This window comes from Chlorocebus sabaeus, chromosome 6 (genome assembly GCF_047675955.1).
Source record: "Chlorocebus sabaeus isolate Y175 chromosome 6, mChlSab1.0.hap1, whole genome shotgun sequence".
NCBI lineage: Eukaryota > Metazoa > Chordata > Mammalia > Primates > Cercopithecidae > Chlorocebus > Chlorocebus sabaeus.
In genome coordinates this window covers 48,717,765-48,741,183 of record NC_132909.1, presented here as the reverse complement: position 1 = coordinate 48,741,183, position 23,419 = coordinate 48,717,765, and the positions used below count along the sequence as shown (strand labels likewise).

The 23,419-nt window shown below is 50.1% G+C and overlaps 1 protein-coding gene across 1 annotated transcript; it reads right to left on the bottom strand.

Annotated features, from left to right (window-relative positions):
- Positions 1-979: 979 nt before the first annotated feature.
- ASF1B (anti-silencing function 1B histone chaperone) lies at positions 980-16,757 on the bottom strand. Its single transcript, XM_037992154.2, has 4 exons — positions 16,210-16,757; positions 5,865-5,980; positions 3,004-3,180; positions 980-2,141 (listed from the first exon to the last, which is right to left on the bottom strand). Exons 1-4 carry the CDS (start codon positions 16,316-16,318, stop codon positions 1,935-1,937), a joined length of 609 nt encoding a protein of 202 aa, XP_037848082.1. The 5' UTR covers positions 16,319-16,757; the 3' UTR covers positions 980-1,934.
- Between the last annotated feature and the right edge of the window lie 6,662 nt (positions 16,758-23,419).

The window sequence follows — 23,419 nt, the reverse complement described above, 5'->3', positions numbered from 1 at the left end:
CTGCCAGTAGTAAGAGCTGGCACCCACTTAACGCTCCTTCGCACCACACTCCCATCGCGTAGGTGCTACCATCATCACTCCCATTGCACAGATGAGGAATCTGGGGTACAGCCAGGCAGATTCCCTGCTCCCATTCCCCGTCTGTATTTCCTGTCGGCAATGCAAAGGGAACCTGCCCCTTCCTTCGGGATCCTCTTTCAGTACACACTTAGCCGAGGACAGTCGGGGTTTCCCAACTGCGACATTACTGACAGTGGGGCTGGATCATTCTCTGCTGGGGGGTGACTTGCGCACCACTGGGTGTTGAGCAACATCCCCCGCCTGTACCCACTGGATGCCAGTAGCCCCTCCTCTTTTCCTGCTGGCTGTGGCAACCGCCGTCTCCTGACATTGGTGAATGTGCTCTGCGGGGCTGAACTGCTCCTGACTGAGCAGCACTTAAGAGAGGGTCAGGGGAGGGGAGAAGTCAGGTCACCCCGACACGGAAGGGCTAGGTGGGCTCAACTGCAAGCCGATCTGCTGCTTAGACTTGAACAGCCTACGCCCTCTCCAGCTGCTGTCTGCACCCATGTTCCCAGATCAACCATGGTTCCAGGGAGAGTCGGAGCCTTTCTGTGAATTATGCGAAAATGGCTGACCACCCGGCCTCTGGATGGTTACATGGTTAAGGTTTAGTAAAATTTAATAAAAGCATTGCTGTTTGTGTGTTGGGATCACGATGTTAATTTCTTCCTGTGGGTCAAGGGCAGTCTGAAAAATCACTGATTATAATCTATCTGCAGGACAGCTGGTTTGCTTAAATTTTGACAAAAACCTCTTCTGGAACCTCAGTCTGGAATACTGTCGAACCAATTAAGACTGGAGTAGGAAGCTGGGAAGAAGACATGGGACAGGCCACCCACTGGGCAGGTCAAGAGACCACTTCTGGGGGAGAGTGGACAAAGTTGCTTCAGTCCACACAAGACAAAAGCACAAACAATCATTCTAAACGAAGTGCTTTTAATTTTCAGACCAACCAAACATTTTTAATATAAAAACATTTTAATAATATACAAACAGCAATCACAACAGCATCCACATGGCAGCAAGGGGACCAGGGCACAGAGAGGGAGAGCAGGCTGGGGAGGGACGGTTTTCAGGGTCCCAGTTGCTTCCCTGGCTTGAAATCACCCTGGTCCTAGCAGAGAGAAGATTAAGGCTGCCAGAAGCAGAGGGTCCCTGACCCCGACCCGGAGACAGACTGCGCAGGCAGGCCCTCTGATACCATCTTCCAACCAGAAAAAGCCAGATCCATTTAGGAGATAACAGGAAGGTGGCTGTGATTGACAGGAAAGGCAACATGGTTCCTCAGCATCCTGCTGATCACACCTCTGGGAGCAGAGTTTTCCAGGGGCTGCTGGATTGAAGAGGACCTAAGAATCTTCCTGGGAGCAGGACAGAAATGGGATCTAAGTCTACCTACTAACCAAGATTCCTGCCTGTGACACCTGAAAGCTGGAGTGGATCTGCTCAGTGTACAGGAAGAGAAAGGAATGACAGAGCCTTTAGCTCAGCAGGACCAGAGCCTTGACGGGCACTGACCAAGAAAGCCTCTAGGCGGGCCAGGGAGGTCTGTCGGAAAGCTTTGGGTCAGTGGTACTCAGGGGTGCACAGTGGCACAATGGCCTTAGGTAGAATTTATGAAGACGAAAAGAACACAAGTCAGAAAGAATTTAGAACTGAAGTACCTGCTTCTTAAAGGCCTGTACAGGAAAAGCGAGATCATCCTTCTGGCCAGGACTAGGGGAGTCCCGAGGCCTGTTCTTTCCTAGGGGCTGAGTTTGACAGACCTGGATGCAGCTGATGGCCCCCAAAGTCCTCTAGATGGGCCCTGCAGGACTTGCTGGGAGGCCTGGTTGCCCCTCCTGGTGTGCTGGGACACTGGGTTCCTGCAGTTAGATGCAGTCCATGGAGTTCTCAGGGAGGAGGCCAGGGATGCAGCCAGGGAGGCCCAGGCCCTTGATAGGAGTGCAGTTGAGTGGGAGGCTGCAGCCCAGGGAGGGGTCCTGGGTCTCTATGGCCTCCAGCCTGTCCGTGGTGTTGTCCCAATTGATGTGGAAGCGGGTCACCCGGGGGTTCGAGGCCAAGATGTTCCGCTGGAGCTGGGGCAGAAAGAGGAACGTCAACCCTTGTTGACATGCCCTCCCCTTGCTCCCATAGAGCCAGGACACCCCCAATCACCCATCTGAAGCCCAGCAAGAGCAACCCACATATGGAACTCCAGAAAACACCTGTGCACCATGATTTAGGGCTAGGACCTATCTTTTTGGTTTTTGAGACGGAGTTTCGCTTTTTTTGCCCAGGCTGGAGTGCAATGGTGTGATCTCGTCTCACTGCAACCTCCACCTTCCGGGTTCAAGCGATTCTCCTGCCTCAGCCTCCTATGTAGCTGGAACTACAGGTGCATGGCACCATGCCTGGCTCATTTTCTTATTTTTAGTAGAGACGGGCTTTCATGTTGGCCAGGCTGGTCTCGAACTCCTGACTTCAGGTGATCCGACAGCCTCGGTCTCCTAAAGTGCTGGGATTACAAAGTGTGAGCCACTGCAGCTGGCCCAGGACCTATCTTTTTTTTTTTAAGGGACAGTCTCTGTTAGCCAGGCTAGAATGCAGTGGCATGATCTGAGCTCACTGCAGCCTCAAACTCCTGGGCTCAAGTGATCCTCCCACCTCAGCATCCAGAGTAGAGTACTCCACCCATGTCTGGCTCATTTTTTGAGGTTGGGAGGGGGTAGGGACAGGGTCTCGTTATGTTGCCCAGGCAGGCCTATCTAATCTTAATTCTCTAAGATATGCCTTTGAGAAACAAAGGCCTTTTTCTCCTATTCTAACTCAGTACTGTAAGAACTGAACATTACTTGAAAACCTTAAGAAGTAACCTTGACTCCCAATTTGAATGGCTGAACTCCCCCCCAAGTATAAAGAATGGCCTTGTGGGAAGCAGGAAGTGGAAACAGGCCCCACCTGGGAGAAATCTGGCTTCATGGGTGGGTTCTCACGCAGCTCGGGGTTGAGGTACTCGTTGTTGACATAGTAGCCCACTCGGATGAACTCCTGTCCGTGGTAGGTACAGGTGATGAGGACTACGGTCACACCCACGGCATCAGTCTCTGGGATGAGGGATGGGTTGGGGGCATCAGCCTAGGGGAGACACATCCTAGGCCTTAGCAGTGCCACAGCCATGCCTCTATGTCATTAGTAGAAACATTCCCAAGCAACATGTATTTACTGAGCAAAAAGTATGCTCTCTGCCCTCAGTTTTCTTTTTTTCAACCTCTGCCTCTCGGGTTCAAGCACTTCTGCCTCAGTGTTCCAGGTAGCTGGGACTACAGACGCACACCAACATACCCGGTTGACTTTTTTTTTTGGTTGGTATTTTTTTTTTTTACATGGAGTTTTGCTCTGTTGCCCAGGCTGAAGTGCAATGGTGGGATCTCGGCTCACTGCAACCTCCACCTCACAGGTTCAAGCGATTCTGCTGCCTCGGCCTCCCGAGTAGTTGAGATTACAGGCGCCTACCACCACGCCTCGCTAATTTTTGTAGTTTTAGTAGAGTTGGGGTTTCGCCATATTGGTCAGGCTGGTCTTGAACTCCTGACCTCAAGTGATCCACCCATCTTGGACTCCCAAAGTGTTGGGATTACAGGCATGAGCCACCGCCCCCAGCCTTTTTTTTTTGTTACGGAGTCTTGCTCTCTCTCCCAGTCTGGAGTGCAGTGGCGTGATCTTGGCTCACTGCAAGCTCTGCCTCCAGGGTTTACACCATTCTTCTGCCTCAGCCTCCCAAGTAGCTGGGACTACAGGCACCCGCCACCACACCCGGCTAATTATTTTGTATTTTTTAGTACAGACGGTGTTTCACCGTGTTAGCCAGGATGGTCTCGATCTCCTGACTTCATGATCCACCCGCCTCGGCCTCCCCAAGTGCTGGGATTACAGGCGTGAGCCACCGCACCCAGCCTACACCCAGCTAATTGTTTTTATTTTTTCTAGAGATGGGGGTCTCGCTATGTGGCCAGGCTGGTCTGGAACTCCTGGCCTTAAGCAATCCTCCTGCCTCTGCCTCCCAAAGTGCTGGAAGCCGCCACACCCGGCCAGAATCTACATTTGACAACTCAGGCAGGGTGCTGCATGAGAGCCACTTAGGAGTTACGGTCTATCCTCATTCATTATTCATGGGGTCCATATATGCAAGTTCACCTACCTGCTACATTTATTTGTAACCCCAAGATGAATACCTGCAGTGCTTTCACGGTCACTTGCAGACATGCACAGAACAGGGAAAAGCTAGAGTTACCTACCATGCCTGTTCCCACCTGAGGTCAAACAAGGCAACACTCTGTCTTTTGGTCTCAGTTCTTACTGTGAATGAGCATCCTTTCCTCAGCCTACTTAGTGCTACCTTTTTTCCATGTTTTGTGCTTTTTGTTGGTAAGTTTGCTGTCTATGATGGCACCCAAAGGTAGTGCTGAAGTGCAGTGTAGGGTGCAAGAAAGGCCTTATGGAAAAAATGCATATTAGAGAAGCTTCATTCAGGAGAGTTACAGTGCTGTTGGCTGTGAATTCAACATAAATGAACCACAGTATATATTAAATAAGATGTCTTTTTTTTCTTTTTTTTGAGATAAGTCTCTCACTATATCACACAGGCTGGAGTGTACCGGTGTGATCTCAGCTCACTGCAATCTCCACCTCCCGGGTTCAAGCGATTCTCCCACCACAGCCTCCTGAGTAGCTGGGGTTACAGGTGAGCGCCACCACACCTGGCTAATTTCTGTATTTTTAGTATAGATACGGTTTCACCATGTTGGCCAGGCTGGTCTCGAACTCCTGACCTCAGGCGATCCACCCACCTCAGCCTCTCAAAGTGCTGGGATTATAGGTGTGTGCCACCATACCCGGCCTGGTGTCTTTCAACAGCAACACACATACAAGTTTACGTATTGACTGGCTGACGAAAACGTGACTTCCAACGATCTAACCCTGTATTTACCCTGGGGCAATGGTTCAGTACTCACTAAATCAGTGTTCGCGGCAACTTTATAGAACATAACTCTTGTGAATAACGAGAATTGACTGTAAATCAGTGGCAGCTTTGACACAGAGGTGGGGGAAGGGAGGGCCTGAGAGCCTCTGAGAGGTCAGATAGTTCCTGACAGTAGAACTAGGATTTGAACCTGAACTTTTAAATTTTTTTTTAATTGATTGATTGAGACAGGGTCTCAACTCTTTCCTTTTCTTTCTTTTTTTTTTTTTTTTGAGACAGAGTCTCGCTGTATTACCCAGGCTGGAGTGCAACGGTGTGGTCTTGGCTCACTGTAGCTTCCACCTCCCAGGTTCAAGTGATCCTCCCATTTCAGCCTCCCAAGTGGCTGAGACTACAGGCGTGCACCACCATGCTCTGCTGACTTTTAAGTTTTTTGTAGAGCTGGGGTCTCACTATATTGCCCAGGCTGGTCTCAAACTCCTGGCCTCAAGCAGTCCTGCCACCTTGGCCTCCCAAAGTGCTGGGATTACAGGTGTGAGCCACTGTACCCGCCCTTTGTTTTTTTAATACTTGTTTTTTCCCTTTTTTAGAGACAGGGTCTCACTGTGTTGTCTAGGCTGGAGTGCAGTGGCTCAATCATAGTTCACTGCAGGCTCGGACTCCTGGGCTCAAGCAATCCTCTCACCTCAGTCCCTGGAGTAGCTGGGTCTATAGGCGTGAGCCTCTGTGCCCAGCTCAACTTGAACTTTTGATTCCTGAAGCACTCTGTGGGATTTCAGGTAAAAGAGGATGTTTCTAGGAGTCAAGAGCTAAAGGCCTAAGGCCTCATCTTTCTTACCTGAAAGACAAACATGTGTCTCCCTGCTGGTACAGGGCCCACCAGCACCGAGTCTAGGATCTGATCAAACTCCTCACTCTCAGCCGAGCCAACATAAATGATCTTCCACTCCAGGTCTGCAAAGACATAGGAGGATTAATGAATTGAAATAGCTCAACAGCAACAAGGCAGGGAAAGGCTCTTGTATTCATTTTTCTTTTTTGAGATGGAGTCTCGTTCTGTCATCCAGGCTAGAGTACAGTGATGCGATCTCAACTCACTGCAACCTCCGCCTCCCAGGTTCAAGTGATTCTCGTACCTCGGCCTCCCGAGTGGCTGGGATTATAGGTGCCCGCTGCCACACCTAGCTAATTTTTTTTTTTTATTTTTTGAGATGGAGTTTCACTCTTGTCACCCAGGCTGGAGTGCAATGGTGTGATCTCGGCTCACTGCAATCTCTGCCTCCCAGGTTCAAGTGATTCTCCTGTCTCAGCCTCCCGAGTAGCTGTGATTACAGGCACCTGCCACCATGCCTGGCTAATTTTTGTATTTTTAGTGAGAGACAGGGTTTCACCATGTTGGTCAGGCTGGTTTAGAACTCCTGACCTCAGGTGATCCACCCGCCTCGGCCTCCCAAAATGCTGGGATGACAAGTGTGAGCCACTGTACCTGGCTTTTTTTTGTATTTTTAGTAGAGATGGGGTTTCACCATGTTGGCCAAGCTGGTATCCAACTCCTGACTTCAAGTGACCTGCCTGCCTCAGCCTTCCAAAGTGGTGGGATTACAGGTGTGAGCCACTGTGCCCAGCCACATCTTGTATTTTAATTATTTTTCAAGACAGTCTCCCTCTGTTGCCCAGGCTGGAGTGCAGTGGTATGTTCATGGCTCACTGCAGCCTCAACCTCCTGGGCTCAAGCGATCCTCCTGCCTCGGACTCCCACCATGTTGGGAATACAGGTGTGGGCTGCTGTGCCCAGCCTTGTGGTAATTTTAAACAGAATCTTAATATATTAGAAGATTCTTATTCTATCCATCAGACACTTAGTGCCAGGCAGTGCAGTCCTGAATGCTGAGGTGGGCACGAAGCTCTACCTCCATTAGAGAATTCTGTTTTGTAAGCCTAGCTATGACAGATGACCTTGACTGTACCTCTGGGGAAACCTGGGCCTCTCAAGGCCTGAGCGTGAACTGTATGGCAGAGGCTGAATTAAGAGCCACATGACACAGATGTGCTGAGAAAGGAATGGCAGGGGGTTGGGTCATTTCAGGGCCCTGCCCACTGGGTGCAGGGATAGGAAGCAGCATCCTCTTTCACACACAGGGACTGGTGCCACTCAACGAAGCAGATCCCTCGACAACTGGGGCAGGGCGGCAGATTCCAATCTGGCAGGAGAGCCAGCCCGCAGGAGAGGGAAGGTGAGGCTGCTCAGGGAGTCAGCCACTCTGGTCTTCCAGATCTGGCACTAAGTCATGCCTACTTAGAGACATTTGGGCAACTCAGTCAGCAAATGCGGCATCCCGGGGTAATCCTCCAAACACTTTTTTTTTTTTGAGACGGAGTTTCGCTCTTGTTGCCCAGGCTGGAGTGCAGTGGCACGATCTCGGCTCACTGCAACCTCTGCCTCCCAGATTCAAGTGATTCTCCTGCCTCAGCCTCCCGAGTAGCTGGGATTACAGGCGCCAGCCACCACAGCTGGCTAATTTTTTGTGTTTTTAGTAGAGATGGGGTTTCACCATGTTGGCCTCGAACTCCTGACCTCAGGTGATCCATCCACCTCAGCCTCCCAAAGTGCTGAGATTACAGGTGTGAGCCACCACGCCCAGCCTCAAACCCTAACTCTTGCACCCCATCCAGCAGGAGGGCCCCATCCCGAGTATGCTCCATCGAGATGAAAGGAAGTGCTTATGGAGCGCCTGGCTGTCAGCTGTGAATCACAGGGAATTCCGGAGACCATGGCCTCTTGCAGGAGGTCCAAGTGTATCAGGGGCAAGGTCATGCTGGTACAGGGAGGTTTGGCAAGAGGCTCGAAACTTATTTTCGGCTCTTTAGACATTACACAACCCTTCAGCTCTAGCAGCTGGGGGAAGTTTCACAAGTTGTGATTTTCACAGGAAGCAAACTCTCTCAGAAGCTCCCTATTCCTTGGTCCAGTGTCCCACAAAAGCATCCAACTTTGGAAGCACACTGCTGCTGGGTCATGACTACAGAGGCTTGTCACCTGAGTCCCAAGCCCTTCTTTGATGCACTGGCTGCCCGTCCCTTTGTGGTTTCACTCAGGAACCCTACAGCAGGTCTGTAGGATATGGGTGACCACTGAACTCACGGGTGTTTCGTCGAACTAGCCTCTTATTGTTTGCAGGGAGGAAGTTGACTTTTCTCCCCTAGAGATGGGGTCCTGGTCTGTCACCCAGGCTGCAGTGCAGTGGCACAATCATAGCTCACTATAGCCACGAATTCCTGCGCTCAAGTGATTCTCCTGCCTTAGCCTCCCAAGTAGCTGGAAACACAGGCTTGTGCCACACACCCAGGTAATTTTTCAATTGTTTTTAGAGATGAGGTCTTGCTTGGTTGCCCAGCCTGGTCTCAACCAATCCTCCCGCCTTGGCCTCCCAAAGTATGGGAATTTGTCTGAGCCATCATGCCCAGCCTGTTGATTTATTTTTGTTACAAGTAGTGACACAATTAGAATCAAGTTTTGGGCCGGGCGCGGTGGCTCAAGCCTGTAATCCCAGCACTTTGGGAGGCCGAGACGAGTGGATCACTAGGTCAGGAGATCGAGACCATCCTGGCTAACACGGTGAAACCCCGTTTCTACTAAAAATACAAAAAACTTGCCGGGCGAGGTAGCGGGTGCCTGTAGTCCCAGCTGGGACTGAGGCTGAGGCAGGAGAATGGCCTGAACCCGGGAGGCAGAGCTTGTAGTGAGCTGAGATCTGGCCACCGCACTCCAGCCTGGGCGACAGAGCGAGACTCCATCTCAAAAAAAAAAAAAAAAAAAATCAGGTTTTGGGGGAAGACAGAAAAGCAAGCCAGCCCTGCTCTCTCCTTTCTAAAGCAATTGTATCTTTCTGGTATATTTCCTTCAGCTCTTTCCTCTCATAGCTGGTAGAGTCCTGTATGGGTGCATTTAATTCATGTACTGGGAAGGTAGATGAAAAAGACTAAAGTGTATCCACGAGTACATGTTGTTGTCCAGCTGAGGTCAGTATTAATTGGCAAAACCTAAACAAAGAACATGTGGAAACTCACTGAAAGAAAAGGGCCCCTGCAACCCGGAGCTCACGCCTGTAATCCCAGCACTTTGGGAGGCTGAGGTGGGTGGATCACTTGAGGTCAGGAGTTCAAGACCAGCCTAGCCAACACGGCGAAACCGTGTCTCTACTAAAAGTACAAAAAACTAGCCGGGCATGGTGGCGGGCGCCTGTAGTCCCAGCTACTCCAGAGGCTGAGGCAGGAGAATGGCGTGAACCCGGGAGGCGGAGTTTGCAGTGAGCAGAGACCGCGCGCCACTGCACTCCAGCCTGGGTGACAGAGCCAGACTCCATCTCAAAAAAAAAAAAAAAAAACCAAAAAAAAAAAAAAAAAGGAAAAGAAAAGAAATGAGCCTCTGCAACATAGAGAGACATCGACTCTACTAAAAATCAACAAAATTAGCTGGGTGTGGTGGCGCACGCCAGTGGTCCCAGCTACGTTGGAGGCTGAGGTTGGAGAATCACTTGAGCCTAGGAGTTCAAGGCTGCAGTGAGCCACGATCGAGCCACTGCACCCCAGCCTGGGCGACAGAGACCCTATCTCAAAGGAAAAAAAAAGAAAAAGAAAAGATGTACTGTGTTGACTGCCAGGCACATGGGCTGAAATGGCTTTCAACAGGGTCAGAAAGAAACTGGAGAATTAACTGAGGGCTGTAGAGAAATACTGATGCAAGAGTTATAGAAGCTGGTTGGGCACGGTGGCTCACACCTGTAATCCTAGCACTTTGGGAGGCCGAGGCAGGCGTTTTGCCTGAGCTCAGGAGTTCGAGACCAACATAGGCAACATGGTGAAACCCGTCTCTATTAAAAAATATAAAAAATTAGCTGGGCATGGTGGTGGGCACCTGTAATTCCAGCTACTCAGGAGGTTGAGGCATAAGAACTGCCTGAACCCAGGAGGCGGCAGAGGTTGCAGTAAGCCGAGATCATGCCACTGCATTCCAGCCTGGGCAACAGAGTGAGACTCTGTCTCAAAAAAAAAAAAAAAAAAGAAGGAAGGAAAGAAAGGAAGAAAAAAGTTATAGGGCCAGGCGTGGTGGATCACGCCTGTAATCTTAGCGCTTTGGGAGGCTGAGGCGGGTGGATTGCTTGAGCTCAGAAGTTCGAGCCCAGCCTGGGCAACACAGTGATACAACAAATACAAAAAATTAGCCAGGCGTGGCGGCACGCGCCTGTAGTCCCAGCTACTCAGGAGGCTGAGGCAGGAGAATTGCTTGAACCTGGGAGGCAGAGGTTGCAGTGAGCTGAGATCACGCCACTGTACTCCAGCCTGGGCAACACAGTGAGACTCAATCTCTACTAAAAATATAAAAAATTAGCTGGGTGTGGTGGTGTGTACCTGTAATTCTAATTTTTGTATTTTTAGTACAGACGGGGTTTCACCATGTTAGCCAGGCTGGTCTCGAACTCCTGACATCAGGTGATCCACCTGCCTTGGCCTCCCAACGTGCTGGGATTACAGGCGTGAGCCACCATGCCTGGCCAAGAATCATCTGACATTTGCTGAAATGGCCAGGCATGGTGAGGTGCACTTGTGGTTCCAGCTACTTAGGAAGCTGAGGTGGGAGGATTGCTTAAGCCCAGGAGTTCAAGTCCAGTCTGGATAACATAGTGACACCCTATCTCTCTTTTTTTTTTTTTGAGACGGAGTCTCGCTCTGTCGCCCAAGCTGGAGTGCAGTGGCTCGATCTTGGCTCACTGCAACCTCCGCCTCCCGGGTGCATGCCATTCTCCTGCCTCAGCCTCCCGCGTAGCTGGGACTACAGGAGCCCGCCACCACGCCTGGCTAATTTTTTGTATTTTTAGTAGAGACGGGGTTTCACTGTGTTAGCCGGGATGGTCTCGATCTCCTGACCTCGTGATCCACCTGCCTCAGCCTCCCAAAGTGCTGGGATTACAGGCGTGAGCCACTGTGCCCGGCCAACACCCTATCTCTTTTAAAAAAAAGAAAAAAAATCAGGCTGCAGTGTTGTAAGTAGCAACATATGTGTATGATTGCATTTGTGAATATAATCTTTCGTTAGAATTATACATGGGACACAAATCACCAACACAGCACGAACTCATAGCTACTGTGTACAGGACACGGCTGTACACATGAGGTGTGTGTCTAGCCTTCTGAGCAATGTCAAGGCAACTCAACTGTGTTCCATGTTATCTCTCTGCGCTAACTTCACAAGCTAGTCCCTGTACAAGACATACCTCCACTGTGTGTGTGTGTGTGTGTGTACATATATACATAAATGACAAGACTAAAGACATGTACATGATTACTGTAGCTGAACTAGCTAAAGAGTCTGCTTCCTGCTTTTTTGTTTTTGTTGTTGTTTGAGACAGTCTTACTCTGTCACCCAGGCTGGAGTGCAATGGCGCAATCTGGGCTCACTGCAATTTCCACCTCCCAGGTTCATGCGGTTCTCCTGCCTCAGCCTCCTAAGTAGCTGGGATTACAGGCGCCTACCACCCTTCCCTGGTAACTTTTGTATTTTTAGTAGAGGCAGGTTTTCACCACATTGGCCAGGCTGGTCTCAAACTCCTGACCTCAGATGATCTGCCTGCCTTGATCTCCCAAAATGCTGGGATTACAGGCGTGAGCCACTGTGCCTGGCCTGTTGTTGTTTTTTGAGACAGAGTCTCGCTCTGTCACCCAGGCTGAGTGCAGTGGCACAACCTCAGCTCACTGCAACCTCTGCCTCCCAGGTTCAAGCAATTCTTCTACCTCAGTCTCCCGAGTAGCTGAGATTATAGGCGCCTGCCACCAAGCCTGGCTAACTTTTGTATTTTTAGTAGAGATGGGGTGTCACCATGTTGGCCGGGCTGGTCTTGAACTTCTGACCTCAGGTGATCCACCTGCCTTGATCTCCCAGAATGCTGGGATTATAGGCGTGAGCCACCGTGACCGGCCTGCTTTTTTTCTTTTTTTTTGCCTTTGTTCATAATCAAAGATCAGTCCTGCTGCCATAACAGCTTCGTTAGTTCTGGGTCAGAACATCTGGTTTCTATGACTTATTCAACCAGTGTCTGTTGAATTTCTCAGCTCTACATGGAAGCATCTATTTCCAGATGTGGAAGATAAAAGTGCAAAGGGGGCTTGGGGCCCTTGAGAAATAGGAGTCACTCAACTGGGGCTTAGGAGTTAGGTTTGTTTTTTTTTTTTTTTTTTTTGAGATGGGGTCTTGCTCTCTCACCCAGGCTGGAGTATAGTGGTGCAATCATGGCTTACGGCTTACTGCAGCCTTGACCTCCTGGGCTCATGCAATCCTCCCATTTCAGCCTCCTGAGTAGCTGGGACCACAGGCACATGCCACCAAGCCCTGTTAATTTTTTGATGTTTCTGTAGAGACAAGGTTTTGCTGTGTTACCCAGGCTGGCCTAAAACTCCTGGGCTCAAGAGAGCCTTCTTCCTTAGCCTCCCAAAGTGCTGGGATTACAGGAATGAGCCACCTCGCACAGCTGGGTTGGGGGTTTTGTCAAGATTTTCAGTTGACACTGCTGAGAGTGAGGCCGATTCTCTTTTTCATGGAGAGGAGGCCAGAAAGAGGCAGAAAGCAAGCTGGCAGATCAGTCACAGAGAGCCCTAGGACTGGAAGAGCCAGGATTTCTCACTTGAGTTTCTTGAAGGAAAAGCTTTATCATCCGGGTGCAATTAACAATAGCATTCCTTGGCCGCGTGCTTGTGATTCAAAGTGTAATCCCAGCACCTTGGGAGGCTGAGGCGGGCAGATCACTTTCGGTCAGGTTTGAGATGAACCTGGCCAACATGGTGAAACCTCATCTCTACTAAAAATACAAAAATTAGCCGGGCATGGTGGCTCAAGCTTGTAATCCCAGCTACTTGGGAGACTGAGACCAGAGAATTGCTTGAACTCAAGAGGTGGAAATTGCAGTGAGCTGAGATCGCACCACTGTACTCTAGCCTGGGTGACAGAGTGAAACTCCATTTCAAAAAATAAATAAAATAAAATAAAAATAAAATAATAATAATAATAATAATAGCATTTGCCTTCACTGTGTTTTGAGTATCCTGATTAGGCAATAAATTGTATGGTCATTCCTATCTATGCTCCACCTCTGAAATAGGGAATCCTTCTTTCTTTCTTTCCCTGGATCGGAGCAAAGATAAAGAACTTAGATTCAAAACTTCAGTGCCAATATTTCTACAAACTGGCTGGGTGACCCTGGATAAATCACTCCATTTCTATTAAAAGATGACCAGCAGAGGCTGGGCACGGTGGCTCATACCTGTAATCCCAGCATTTTGGGGGGCTGAGGCGGGCAGATCACCTGAGGTCAGGAGTTCGAGACTAGCCTGGCTAACATGGTGAAACTGCATCTCTACTAAAAACACAAAAATTAGCTGGGCGTCATAGCAGGCACCTGTAATCCCAGCTACTCGGGAGGCTGAGGCAGGAGAATTGCTGGAACCCGGGAGGCGGAGGTTGCGCCACTGCACTCCAGCCTGGGGGACGAGAGCGAGACTTCATCTCCAAAAAAACAAAAAAAGGACCAGCAGGTTGAATTTAGCCTTTCTGCCTCTAAGTCTATAAATAAGTAAAGTCACAGGGCAGGGGCTTCCTAGGAGAAGTACCAGATAATGACCACACAACCGTTTTTAAATGCAAGGAACACAAACAGGCTGATTGAAACCTGATCTCCTGCCGCCTGGGAGCTGGGAATCCCTCAACCTATTACTTCCTTCCATTTCCTCCTGGCTTTTAAATTAAATCTTATTCCACAGTGTCATTCTACACTTTATTTATTTATTTACACGCTGCCCTGTTCCAGAAAGGATTTAACTCGGCTTATTCTATAGTTAGCCACAAGTAGACTGCTTAATTTAAAAAGGAGCAAGACAGACCAGGGAGAGAGAGACCCACTGGCCTACACGAAGCACATCCACATCTCACTCTATCAGCCCCAAGCTAGTCCAGGTGACCAGCTTTGAGAACCAAACACCCTCCTGCCCCCGAAAGGCACTAGTTAGCACATCCTGGCTTCACAGGCCCCCAGTTCGCTACCTCCTCGGCTGCTGCCTTTTCTCTTTTAACCACCAAGTAGAAAAATGGCCTAATGGAGTACTTCTTCCTGAAAGCAGGACTTGCATTTTAGTGGTGCCAAGGCTCCCTGGGTGACCTTAGATTTTGGATTTGTACAGTCCTTGACTTGAAAGGTCTTCTGCGCTTTGTGGCTCCTGTCTTCTCATCTGTGAGATGAGAGCCATGTCCACCTTTAAGTCACACAGATTAACAAGTACATCTGCAGAAGCACCTTGGAAAAGATGTACAGGAGGCTGTGACCTCTGGGCTCCAGCTGACTGTTTGAAGCTGGAGCCCGTCACAGCTCAGCCCAACCCACCCATCCTCCAGACTAGGTCAGACCATCAAAAGCAATGGAAGCTTGGCACTGATTATCCAGCTATATTTAAAAAAAAAGAAAAAAAAAATACCGGGCGCGGTGGCTCATGCCTGTAATCCCAGCACTTTGGGAGACCAAGGCGGGTGGATCACTTGAGATCAGGACTTCGAGACCAGCCTGGCTAATGTGGTGAAACCTTGCCTCCAACTAAAAATACTAAAATTAACCGGGCATGGTAACAGGTGCCTGTAGTCCCAGCTACTCGGGAGGCTGAGGCAGGAGAATTGCTTGAACCCGGGAGGCAGAGGTTGCAGTGAGCCGAGATCGTGCCACTGCATTTCAGCCTGGGCAACAGAGCAAGACTCTGTCTCAAAAAAAAAAAAAAAAAAAAAAAAGGCCGGGCGCGGTGGCTCAAGCCTGTAATCCCAGCACTTTGGGAGGCCAAGGCGGGCGGATCACGAGGTCAGAAGATCGAGACCATCCTGGCTAACACGGTGAAACCCCGTCTCTACTAAAACTACAAAAAAACTAGCCGGGCGAGGTGGCGGGCGCCTGTAGTCCCAGCTACTCAGGAGGCTGAGGCAGGAGAATGGCATGAACCCGGGAGGCGGAGCTTGCAGTGAGCTGAGATCCGGCCACTGCACTCCAGCCTGGGCGACAGAGCGAGACTCCGTCTCAAAAAAAAAAAAAAAAAAGAAGAAAGAAAAAGCGAGGGAAGAACTGCTGCAGTAACTCAGTTGGAAACGGGTGGGCAAACCTGGAGAAGCAGCTAATACCTGCCTGGCTATGCCAGCCCTCAGATCTCAGTGTGTTTATCCAAGTCCACAGAAGAGGGTGGGGAAGGGCAGCTGGGGAGACCAAGTTCCCCTCAAAGACGGTAGCATCCTTTCCCAGGGGGAGCTCAAGCATAGCAGGGGTTGGGCCCCAATGAAGGAGGAACCAGGTTCCAGGGTATGTGCAATGGGGCAGAAAAGCAACAGCAACTGGTGCGAGTGGGGTTGTTGAAATATTGGCAGGTTGGGGAGGGGATTGGTGGGAGACAAATGGGAAGATGGGGGCGAGGGCGGTCCTGAAAAGGGGTTGAGGGGTTTTCACAGCGAAAAAAGGTTACTGGTGGGGAGGGTCTTCACCGTGAGGAGGGAAGGGAGCTTGGGTGAGAGGTCTCCACAGGGAAAATAGCAGATGGCTGGGATTTCCCCCGGGGAAAATGGGAAGGGGCTGGACATTAGGGGTCTCCAGAGGGAAAATGGGAGGTGTGACTATCTCACTAAAGAGGGAATAAGTGGGCAAAAATGGGTGGGTGGCTAAAGCGGGGGTCTTGCCATAGGGAAATCACGGTGGCTGAAGATCTCCGGGGGTTAAGAAATGGAGGCCAAGAAGATCTCTCCATGAAAACGGGTACCTAGGAAGACCTCCAGATTAAAAAGATGGATGAGGTTTCCCACGCGGGAAGTGGGGCTTGACTGGGGTTAATCTTTATGGGGAGGTCGGGGCGGGCAGTGGGGGAAGAGGTCAGGGGGAGGTCCGAGTTAGCTAGCTGGGGGTCTCCACCCGGGAGGTCAAGGCGGGCAGTGGGAGAGGTGGTCACGGGGAGGTCCGAGTTGGCTGATGGCGGGGGGTCTCCACCCGGAGATCGGGATTGGCGGAAGGGGGACGAGGGGTTTCATGGGGGAGATCAAGTTGGCCATGGGAGCGCTTCTCCAAGGGGAGGCCGGGGTCGGCCCGGGGGTGGGGGTCCCCGCACGGGCCCAGCCTCACCGTCCGCCAGGGCTTCACTGCACTCGAAGCTGATCTCGAACCGGAAGGGGCTGTGGAAAGGGCTCGGGTTCTCCAGGACCGCCACGTTCAGCACCGACACCTTGGCCATCGCCTCGCCTCGCCTCGCTGCGCCGCAGCAGGGGCAGGGGCAGGGGCAGGGGCTGTGGCTGTGGCTGTGGCGGAGGCCGCGCCTGGGTCCGGTGAGTGGGGGGCGTCAGTGGGGTACGGCAGAACAGGTCCACTCCCGCCTCTTCTCTCCGCGGACTGAAGTGCGCACCTAAACCGCGGACCGCCTTCAAATAGCCGGCCTCCGCCCTCTGGCCAATCACCGCCAACGCTCCCTGGCGGCGCGCGCACCCCCTCAGCCAATCCTGGAGCGCCGGTCGGCGCGCGCCCAGACTCCCCGGACCAATCAGCGGAGCTCCCTCTCCGCGGCGTGCGAGGAGGGCGAAACCATCTCCAGGCTTCTTAGCGTGTCCGCTGGGAACCAATCCCCAGCGTCTCCGACTCGGATGTCAAGGGCGGGAGTGGACGGAGTCAGAGCGCCGGACTCCTTCTGCCCAATCCTGAGGGTTCCCGCACCGGCGTGGCCCGCCCCTCGCCTCGCTTTTCCGGGAGATGCATCCCGCACCGCGCAGCGCCGCCAACCGCCGAGCGGTGGCGCGCGGCGCTCGCTAAAGAAGGCGGGAAGGGCGGTACTCGCACCCTCAGTGATTGGCAGGAGGGAGTGGGGCGGAGATAAAGAGGGTTTTCTAAGAGTGGATTGGCTGCATTGGTAATGGTGGCGGGAGCGGAAGGAGGCTCAGCTGGGGATTCGCTGCAGAGAAGCGGAAGTCGAGCGCCGCCGCGGTGCTGGCGAGTGTGAAAAGAGAGGAGGAGGGTTTGCGGCCTCAGCGTCTGTCAACAGGTGAGCTTAGTCTGGAGCTTTTCTGAGTGGCTCCTGACCCTTGAGGTCCAGCGGCCCTGGAGTCCGTTGTGAACGTTGCGAACGTTCGGAGTGGCGGTCACGCGGCGCGCTTGGACCTCGGGAGTCCAGCCTGGTTCGGATCCCGCTTTCGCCTACGAGGGGTTCGAATCCCGCTCTCGCCCCCGAGGGGTTCGGATCCCGCTTTCGCCCCCTCAAGGGCTCTTGGAAGGTTTCAAGCAGACGGTACTGAAAATGGGAGTTTGAGTTCGGGGGCAGACCAGTGTTCGAGTCCGGGCTCTGCTACTCAGCTCCTGAGGCAGCGTCTCTCCATTCAACGGGGGCCGTGGCAATTCCCTGACATGATTCATGACCGCACAATACATCCGGAAACTTCTCTCCGCCGCATCCCGTCGCCCCCGGCCTGGGAGACTACAGGTCGCAGAGTCTCTGCCCCCACGGGCGATGAGCTCTGCCCAGTGGAAAAATAATGCCAGCCGCGCACCTAATTTTACATTTTTTGGAAACCACTTTTTTTTTTTCTTTGAGACAGAATCTCGCTCTGTCACCCAGGCTGGAGTGCAATAGCGCGATCTCGGCTCACTGCAACCTCCACCTCCCGGGTTCAAGCGATTCTCCTGCCTCAGCCTCCTGAGTAGCTGGGATTACAGGTGACCACCACCACAACCAGCTAAATTTTTTTCTGTATTTTTAGTAGAGACCGGGTTTCACCTTGTTGGCCAGGCTGGTCTCAAACTCCTGATCTCAAGTGATCCGCCCGCCTTGGCCTTCCAGAGTGCTGGGTTTACAGGCATGAGCCACTGTACCCAGCCATATCTTTTTTTTTTTTTAATTTAAGATTTACTTTTTTTTTAAAAAATTAAATTTTAGAGGCCGGGCATGAAGGATTTCTTGAGGCCAGGAGTTCAAGATCAGCCTGGGCAACATAACAAGACCTCATATTTACAAAAATATAAAAGAATAAGCCAGGTGTGGTAGTGCATACCTGTAGTCTCTGCTACTCCTGAAGCTGAGGCAGGAGGATCTCTTGAGCCCAGGATGCTCCAGCCACTGCACTCCAGCCTGAGTGTCACAGTGAGGTCCTGTCTCTCAAAATTAAAATTAAATTTTAAAAAAGAAAGTTCAGTTTAGCTGTCTTGATAGCCACAGTTGAGTGCTCCTGAACCCCTGTGACAAGTGGCTCCTGTATTACTGGACAGTGAAGGTTGAAAACACATTTGACCAGGTCACTTCTCAGGATGAGAGCATTGTCTTCGAAACTATGCTTTGTCTCCTGTTAACTACCCAGCTCCAATTTCAAACCAGCCTACCTAACCCTCTTTTTGTTAAAAATCTGACAAGCCACTCCCAGTGCAAAGCTCTGCCCAGAACCTCTTCTTCTGGGCTCTTGGCTGGCTTATGCTTTCTCGTCATTCAAGTCTCTGTTCAAATGTCCTCTCCCCAGAGAGGCCTTTCTAAGGGTGCCCTGGACAGTGTTCAAAATCACAGGCTGTAAGCCTGAATAGCACTGATCCAAGGCACTAGTATTTCTTACCTAGTCACCTGTGGAAACAATCCAGTTCCTGTGGGATTTTTTTTTTTTTTTTTTTTTTTTTTTTTTTAACAGAGCTCTGTTTCCCAGGCTGGAGTGAAGTGGCATGATCATGGCTCACTATAACTTGGAACTCTTGGGCTCAAGTGATCCTCCCACCTCAGCCTCCCAAGTAGCTGGGATCACCAGTGCGTGCCACCATGCCTAATTTGTTTTACTTTTTTTTTTTTTTTTTTTGAGAGGGAGTCTTGCTCTGTCACCCAGGCTGGAGTGCAGTGGTGCGATCTCGGCTCACTGCAACCTCCTGCTTCTGGCTTCAAGCGATTCTCCCACCTCAGCCTCCTGACTATATGGGACTACAGGTACACACTACCTTGCCCGGCTAATTTTTGTATTTTTAATGAAGACGGGGTTTCACCATGTTGGCCAGGCTGGTCTCAAACTCCTGACCTCAGGTGATCCACTCGCCCTGGCCTCCCAAAGTGCTAGGATTACAGGCATGAGCCACCATGCCCTGCCTGTTTTACTTTTTAAATTTTTTGTAGAGACAGGGTCTCGCTGTTGCCCAGGCTGCTCTTGAAACTTCCGGCCTCAAGCAGTTCACCTATCTTGTCTTTAAATGCTGGGATTACAGCGCCTAGCCCATTTTTTTTGGTGTGTACATCTCACATTAAGAAAAAATTTTTTTAGCTGTTAAAAAAAATTGAACGCTTTTAATATTCTTTTGAAATTATTTGGCTTCAAGGAAGCTCACATTTATGATTCCTTTGATTTCTTGGCAATCGTTGCATACTTAGGGATATTTGTGATTTGAGAAAATCTAATTTCCAAATGTAATTCGATTGCTTATGAATACTAAATTTAATGATTAATGCAGTTGTCATGATGTCATATTTCTAGATGCTTATTTAAATATTTATTCATTCCAACTTTGTAGTTTTCTCTTTGCATTGTGGAACTTTTTTCCCTTTATCCCTGTCCCTGACCTTTTCATAGCCCCTGAGAAGCTCATGAGCCACCAGCATTATTTCCGTGGCGCTAATGAAGAAAGTGGCCCTGTCTATGATGCATTATCCTTACAGCTGGCTGAATGATCTTCACTTGTAAACCAGATCATGTCATTACTCTGCTTAAAACCTTCAAAGGCTTATCCTACTTAGAATGAAACCTAAGATCTTTCCTATGGCTTAGGCTGCCCTGCGTGGTAGCCTCAGCTGACCTCTCAGGCCTCATCTACCATTCTTGTCACTGCTTTCAAGCCCAGCTGGCTTTATTCCCCTTCTTTCAACACACCCAGCTTATTTCTGCCGCAGGGCTTTGCACTTGCCGTTCCCTCTGCCGGGAATGTGCTTCCTCCGGATAACTGCATGGCTGTCTCATTCTCTTCGCTTGTGGTTCAGCTCAAATGTCCTCTGAAAGAAGACTTCCCAAAGTACCCTATTTAAAGTACCCTTTCTTGGCCGGGCGCGGTGGCTCATGCCTGTAATCCCAGCACTTTGGGAGGCCACGGCGGGCAGATCGCGAGGTCAGGAGATCGAGACCATCCTGGCTAACATGGTGAAACCCCGTCTCTACTAAAAATACAAAAAAATTAGCCGGGCGTGGTGGCGTGTGCCTGTAGTCCTAGCTACTTCAGAGGCTGAGGCAGGGGAATTGCTTGAACCTGGGAGGTAGAGGTTGCAGTGAGTTGAGATTGTACCACTGCACTCCAGCCTGGTGACAAAGGAAGATTCCGTCTCAAAAAAAATAAATAAATAAAAAATAAATAAATAAATAAATAAATAAATCTATGTAAAGGGTGGGTTTAGCATAAACCTGGAATGTGAAAAGTACTCAGTGTGAACCAGCCAGGTGCAGTGGCTCACGCCTGTAATCCCAACACTTTGGGAGGCTGAGGCAAGTCGATTACTTGACCTCAGGAGTTCAAGACCAGCCTGGGCAACATAGCAAAACCCCAACTCTACAAAACATAAAAAAATCAGCCGGGTATGGTGGCATGTGCCTGTGGTCCCAGCTACTCAGGAGGCTGAGGTGGGAGGATTGCCTGAGCCCCAGGGGCAGAGGTTGCAGTGAGCCAAAATCGTACCACTACACTCCAGCCTAGCTAGGCAATAGAGCGAGACCCTGTCTAAAAACAAACAAAAAACTATGAACTGTTAGTAGCACATAGTAATAAGCAGATATGTCTTCATTCTTCCTGTGTAATACTTCAGGTGCACACATGCTCAAGAAAGTATGAGAAGTGCTATAGCAAAATACTGTTACCCAGCTTAAAAGCTAAAACATTGGAGATGCAACTGAAGGGCCTTATACCCTACATGAAATCCTTTCCTCTTCCTTTTTCCTCAAATGTAGCCGCAACCCTGAATTTGGTGTTTACAGTCTTCTGTGCATATAGGCGTGTATCTTTAAACAATAGTTTTTGTCATGTTCTATACTTTTATATAACTGGTGTCTGTGCAATTTAGAGTTAACCTAGCAGGCCTGAGACTGCTATCCTTAGAAAAGCCTGTTTGAAAGATTGGCCCTTGGCTGATATCTAGGAACCTGGATTTCGGGAGGGTTCTTGCCGTTCCCCAAATGATGAGTGCCAAAACTATTTCCACTCACAATGTGGTTCATGTTGAACACCTGCTCTCCTTCTGGAGTCTGGCATTTTGGTACACAACCACCCCCAAATACAACTCTGGTCACTGAGTAATGAGCTTCCCTGGTAGATCGCATATCCCTCGTGCTGTCGTACCTGGCAGTAGGAATTGATGGAGTCCTGTGTGACTCCACTAGAAGAGGACTCTTACAAGCTTGTCCTGGTTTCCTCCGGACTTCAGCTCCTGCGTCTTTTCCCTTTGCTGATTGTGCCTTGTGTCTCTTCACTATCATAAATCACAACCATGCCTACACCTCCAAGCTAAATCCTGTGACTCCTCCTAGTGAGTCATTGAACCTCAGTGTGGTCTTGGGGACCTCTGATAGCAGGATCATACTGAGTGTATCCTGACAGCTGGTACTAGGGTGGCACTGGGTTCTGCCTTCTGAAACTTGCTTCTTTTTTTTTTTTTTTTTTTTTTTTTGAGATGGAGTCCCACTCTATCCCCCATGCTGAAGTACAGTGGTGCAATCTCGGCTCACTGCAAGCTCCACCCCCCGGGTTCACGCCATTCTCCTGCCTCAGCCTCCTGCGTAGCTGGGACTACAGGCGCCCGTCACCACGCCTGGCTAATGTTTTTGTATTTTTAGTAGAGACGGGGTTTCACTGTGTTTGCCAGGATGGTCTCGATCTCCTGACCTTGTGATCCGCCCGCCTCGGCCTCCCAAAGTGTTGGGATTACAGGCATGAGCCACTGCGCCCGGCCTGAAACCTGCTTTTTTTCATCCAGTGTAATGCTCTTGAGATTTGTCTATGTGGAAACGTGTGTAGCTCTAATTCACTTAGCTTCACTGCTATACGACTGTGCTGATAAGGTAGCCACTAGCCACATAGGGCTATTTAGATTAAAATTAGACAAAACAAATAATCCACTTCCCCAGACACATAGTCACATTTCACATGTTCAGCAGGAGCCTGTGGCTAGTGGCAGCCATGGTGTATAAAGAACATAAGGAACATTTCCATGAGAACAGAAAGTTTTGTTGGACAGTGTTTACTTATCAATTCACTTGGTTGAAATTTAGGGTGTTTTCAGTTTTCTACCATTACAAACGGTGTGGCAGTATGCGTTGGTATCTATGTCTCCTTGAGCACACGTAGGAGTTACTCTGGGAGATATACCTAGGAGTTGAAGTACTGGACGGTGGGTTCTGGAAGTATTCACCTTTATGAGATACTGCTAATCTGCTCTTCAGAATGATGGTACTGGTTCTCACTCCCACCATTAGTGTTCCTGTTGCTCATTGTCTTTACCTTTTATTTATTTTTATTTTTATCTTTGAGACAGAGTTTCGTTCTTGTTGCCCAGGCTAGAGTTCAATGGCACAATCTCGGCTCACTGCCGCCTCCCGGGTTCAAGCAATTCTCTTGCCTCAGCCTTCTGAGTAGCTGGGATTACACATGTGCGCCACCACACCTGGCTAATTTTTGTATTTTTAGTATAGATGGGGTTTCACCATGTTGGCCAGGCTGGTATCAAACTCCTGACCTCAGGTGATCCGCCCACCTCAGCCTCCCAAAGTGCTGGGATTACATGCATGAGCCACTGAGGCCGGTCACAGTGTCCTGATAAATATTTGCTATTGTAACACTTTAAAATGTTTGTCCTTCTGATGGTGGGAATTAGTGGTTTCGGATTGCATTACTTTGATGACTATTGAGGTAGAGCTATTTTCACATGTTTATTGGCCATTTGCCTTCTGTGAATTGCCCACTTTTCTGCCGGATTGTCTTCGTCTTATGGAGTGCAGTTGTTCTCACATCTGAGCCTTGTCTTTTATTTTTATTTTATTTTTTGAAACGGAGTCTCGCTCTTGTCACCCAGGCTGGAGTGCAGTGGTGCGATCTTGGCTCACTGCAACCTCCGCCTCCCAGGTTCAATCGATTCTCCTGCTTCAGCCTCCCGAGTAGCTGGGATTACAGGTGCCCGCCCCCGCGCCTGGCTAATTTTTGCATTTTAGTAGAGATGGGGTTTTACCATGTTGGCCAGGCTGATCTCAAACTCCTGGCCTCAAGTGATCCACCCACCTCAGCCTCCCAAAATGCTGGGATTACAGGCCTGAGCCACCGCACCTCCCCCGCTCAAGAAGTCACACAACTCTTGTCA

What these genes read in the sequence shown, in the direction of transcription:
- ASF1B (XM_037992154.2), bottom strand. Translation starts at nt 16,318, where the DNA reads ATGGCCAAGGTGTCGGTGCTGAACGTGGCGGTCCTGGAGAACCCGAGC. An exon ending in CAGTGAAGCCCTGGCGGACG is followed by an intron (nt 5,981 to 16,209) that starts GTGAGGCTGGGC and finishes ATGTCTTTGCAG; the next exon opens with ACCTGGAGTGGAAGATCATT. An exon ending in GACACATGTTTGTCTTTCAG is followed by an intron (nt 3,181 to 5,864) that starts GTAAGAAAGATG and finishes TGTCTCCCCTAG; the next exon opens with GCTGATGCCCCCAACCCATC.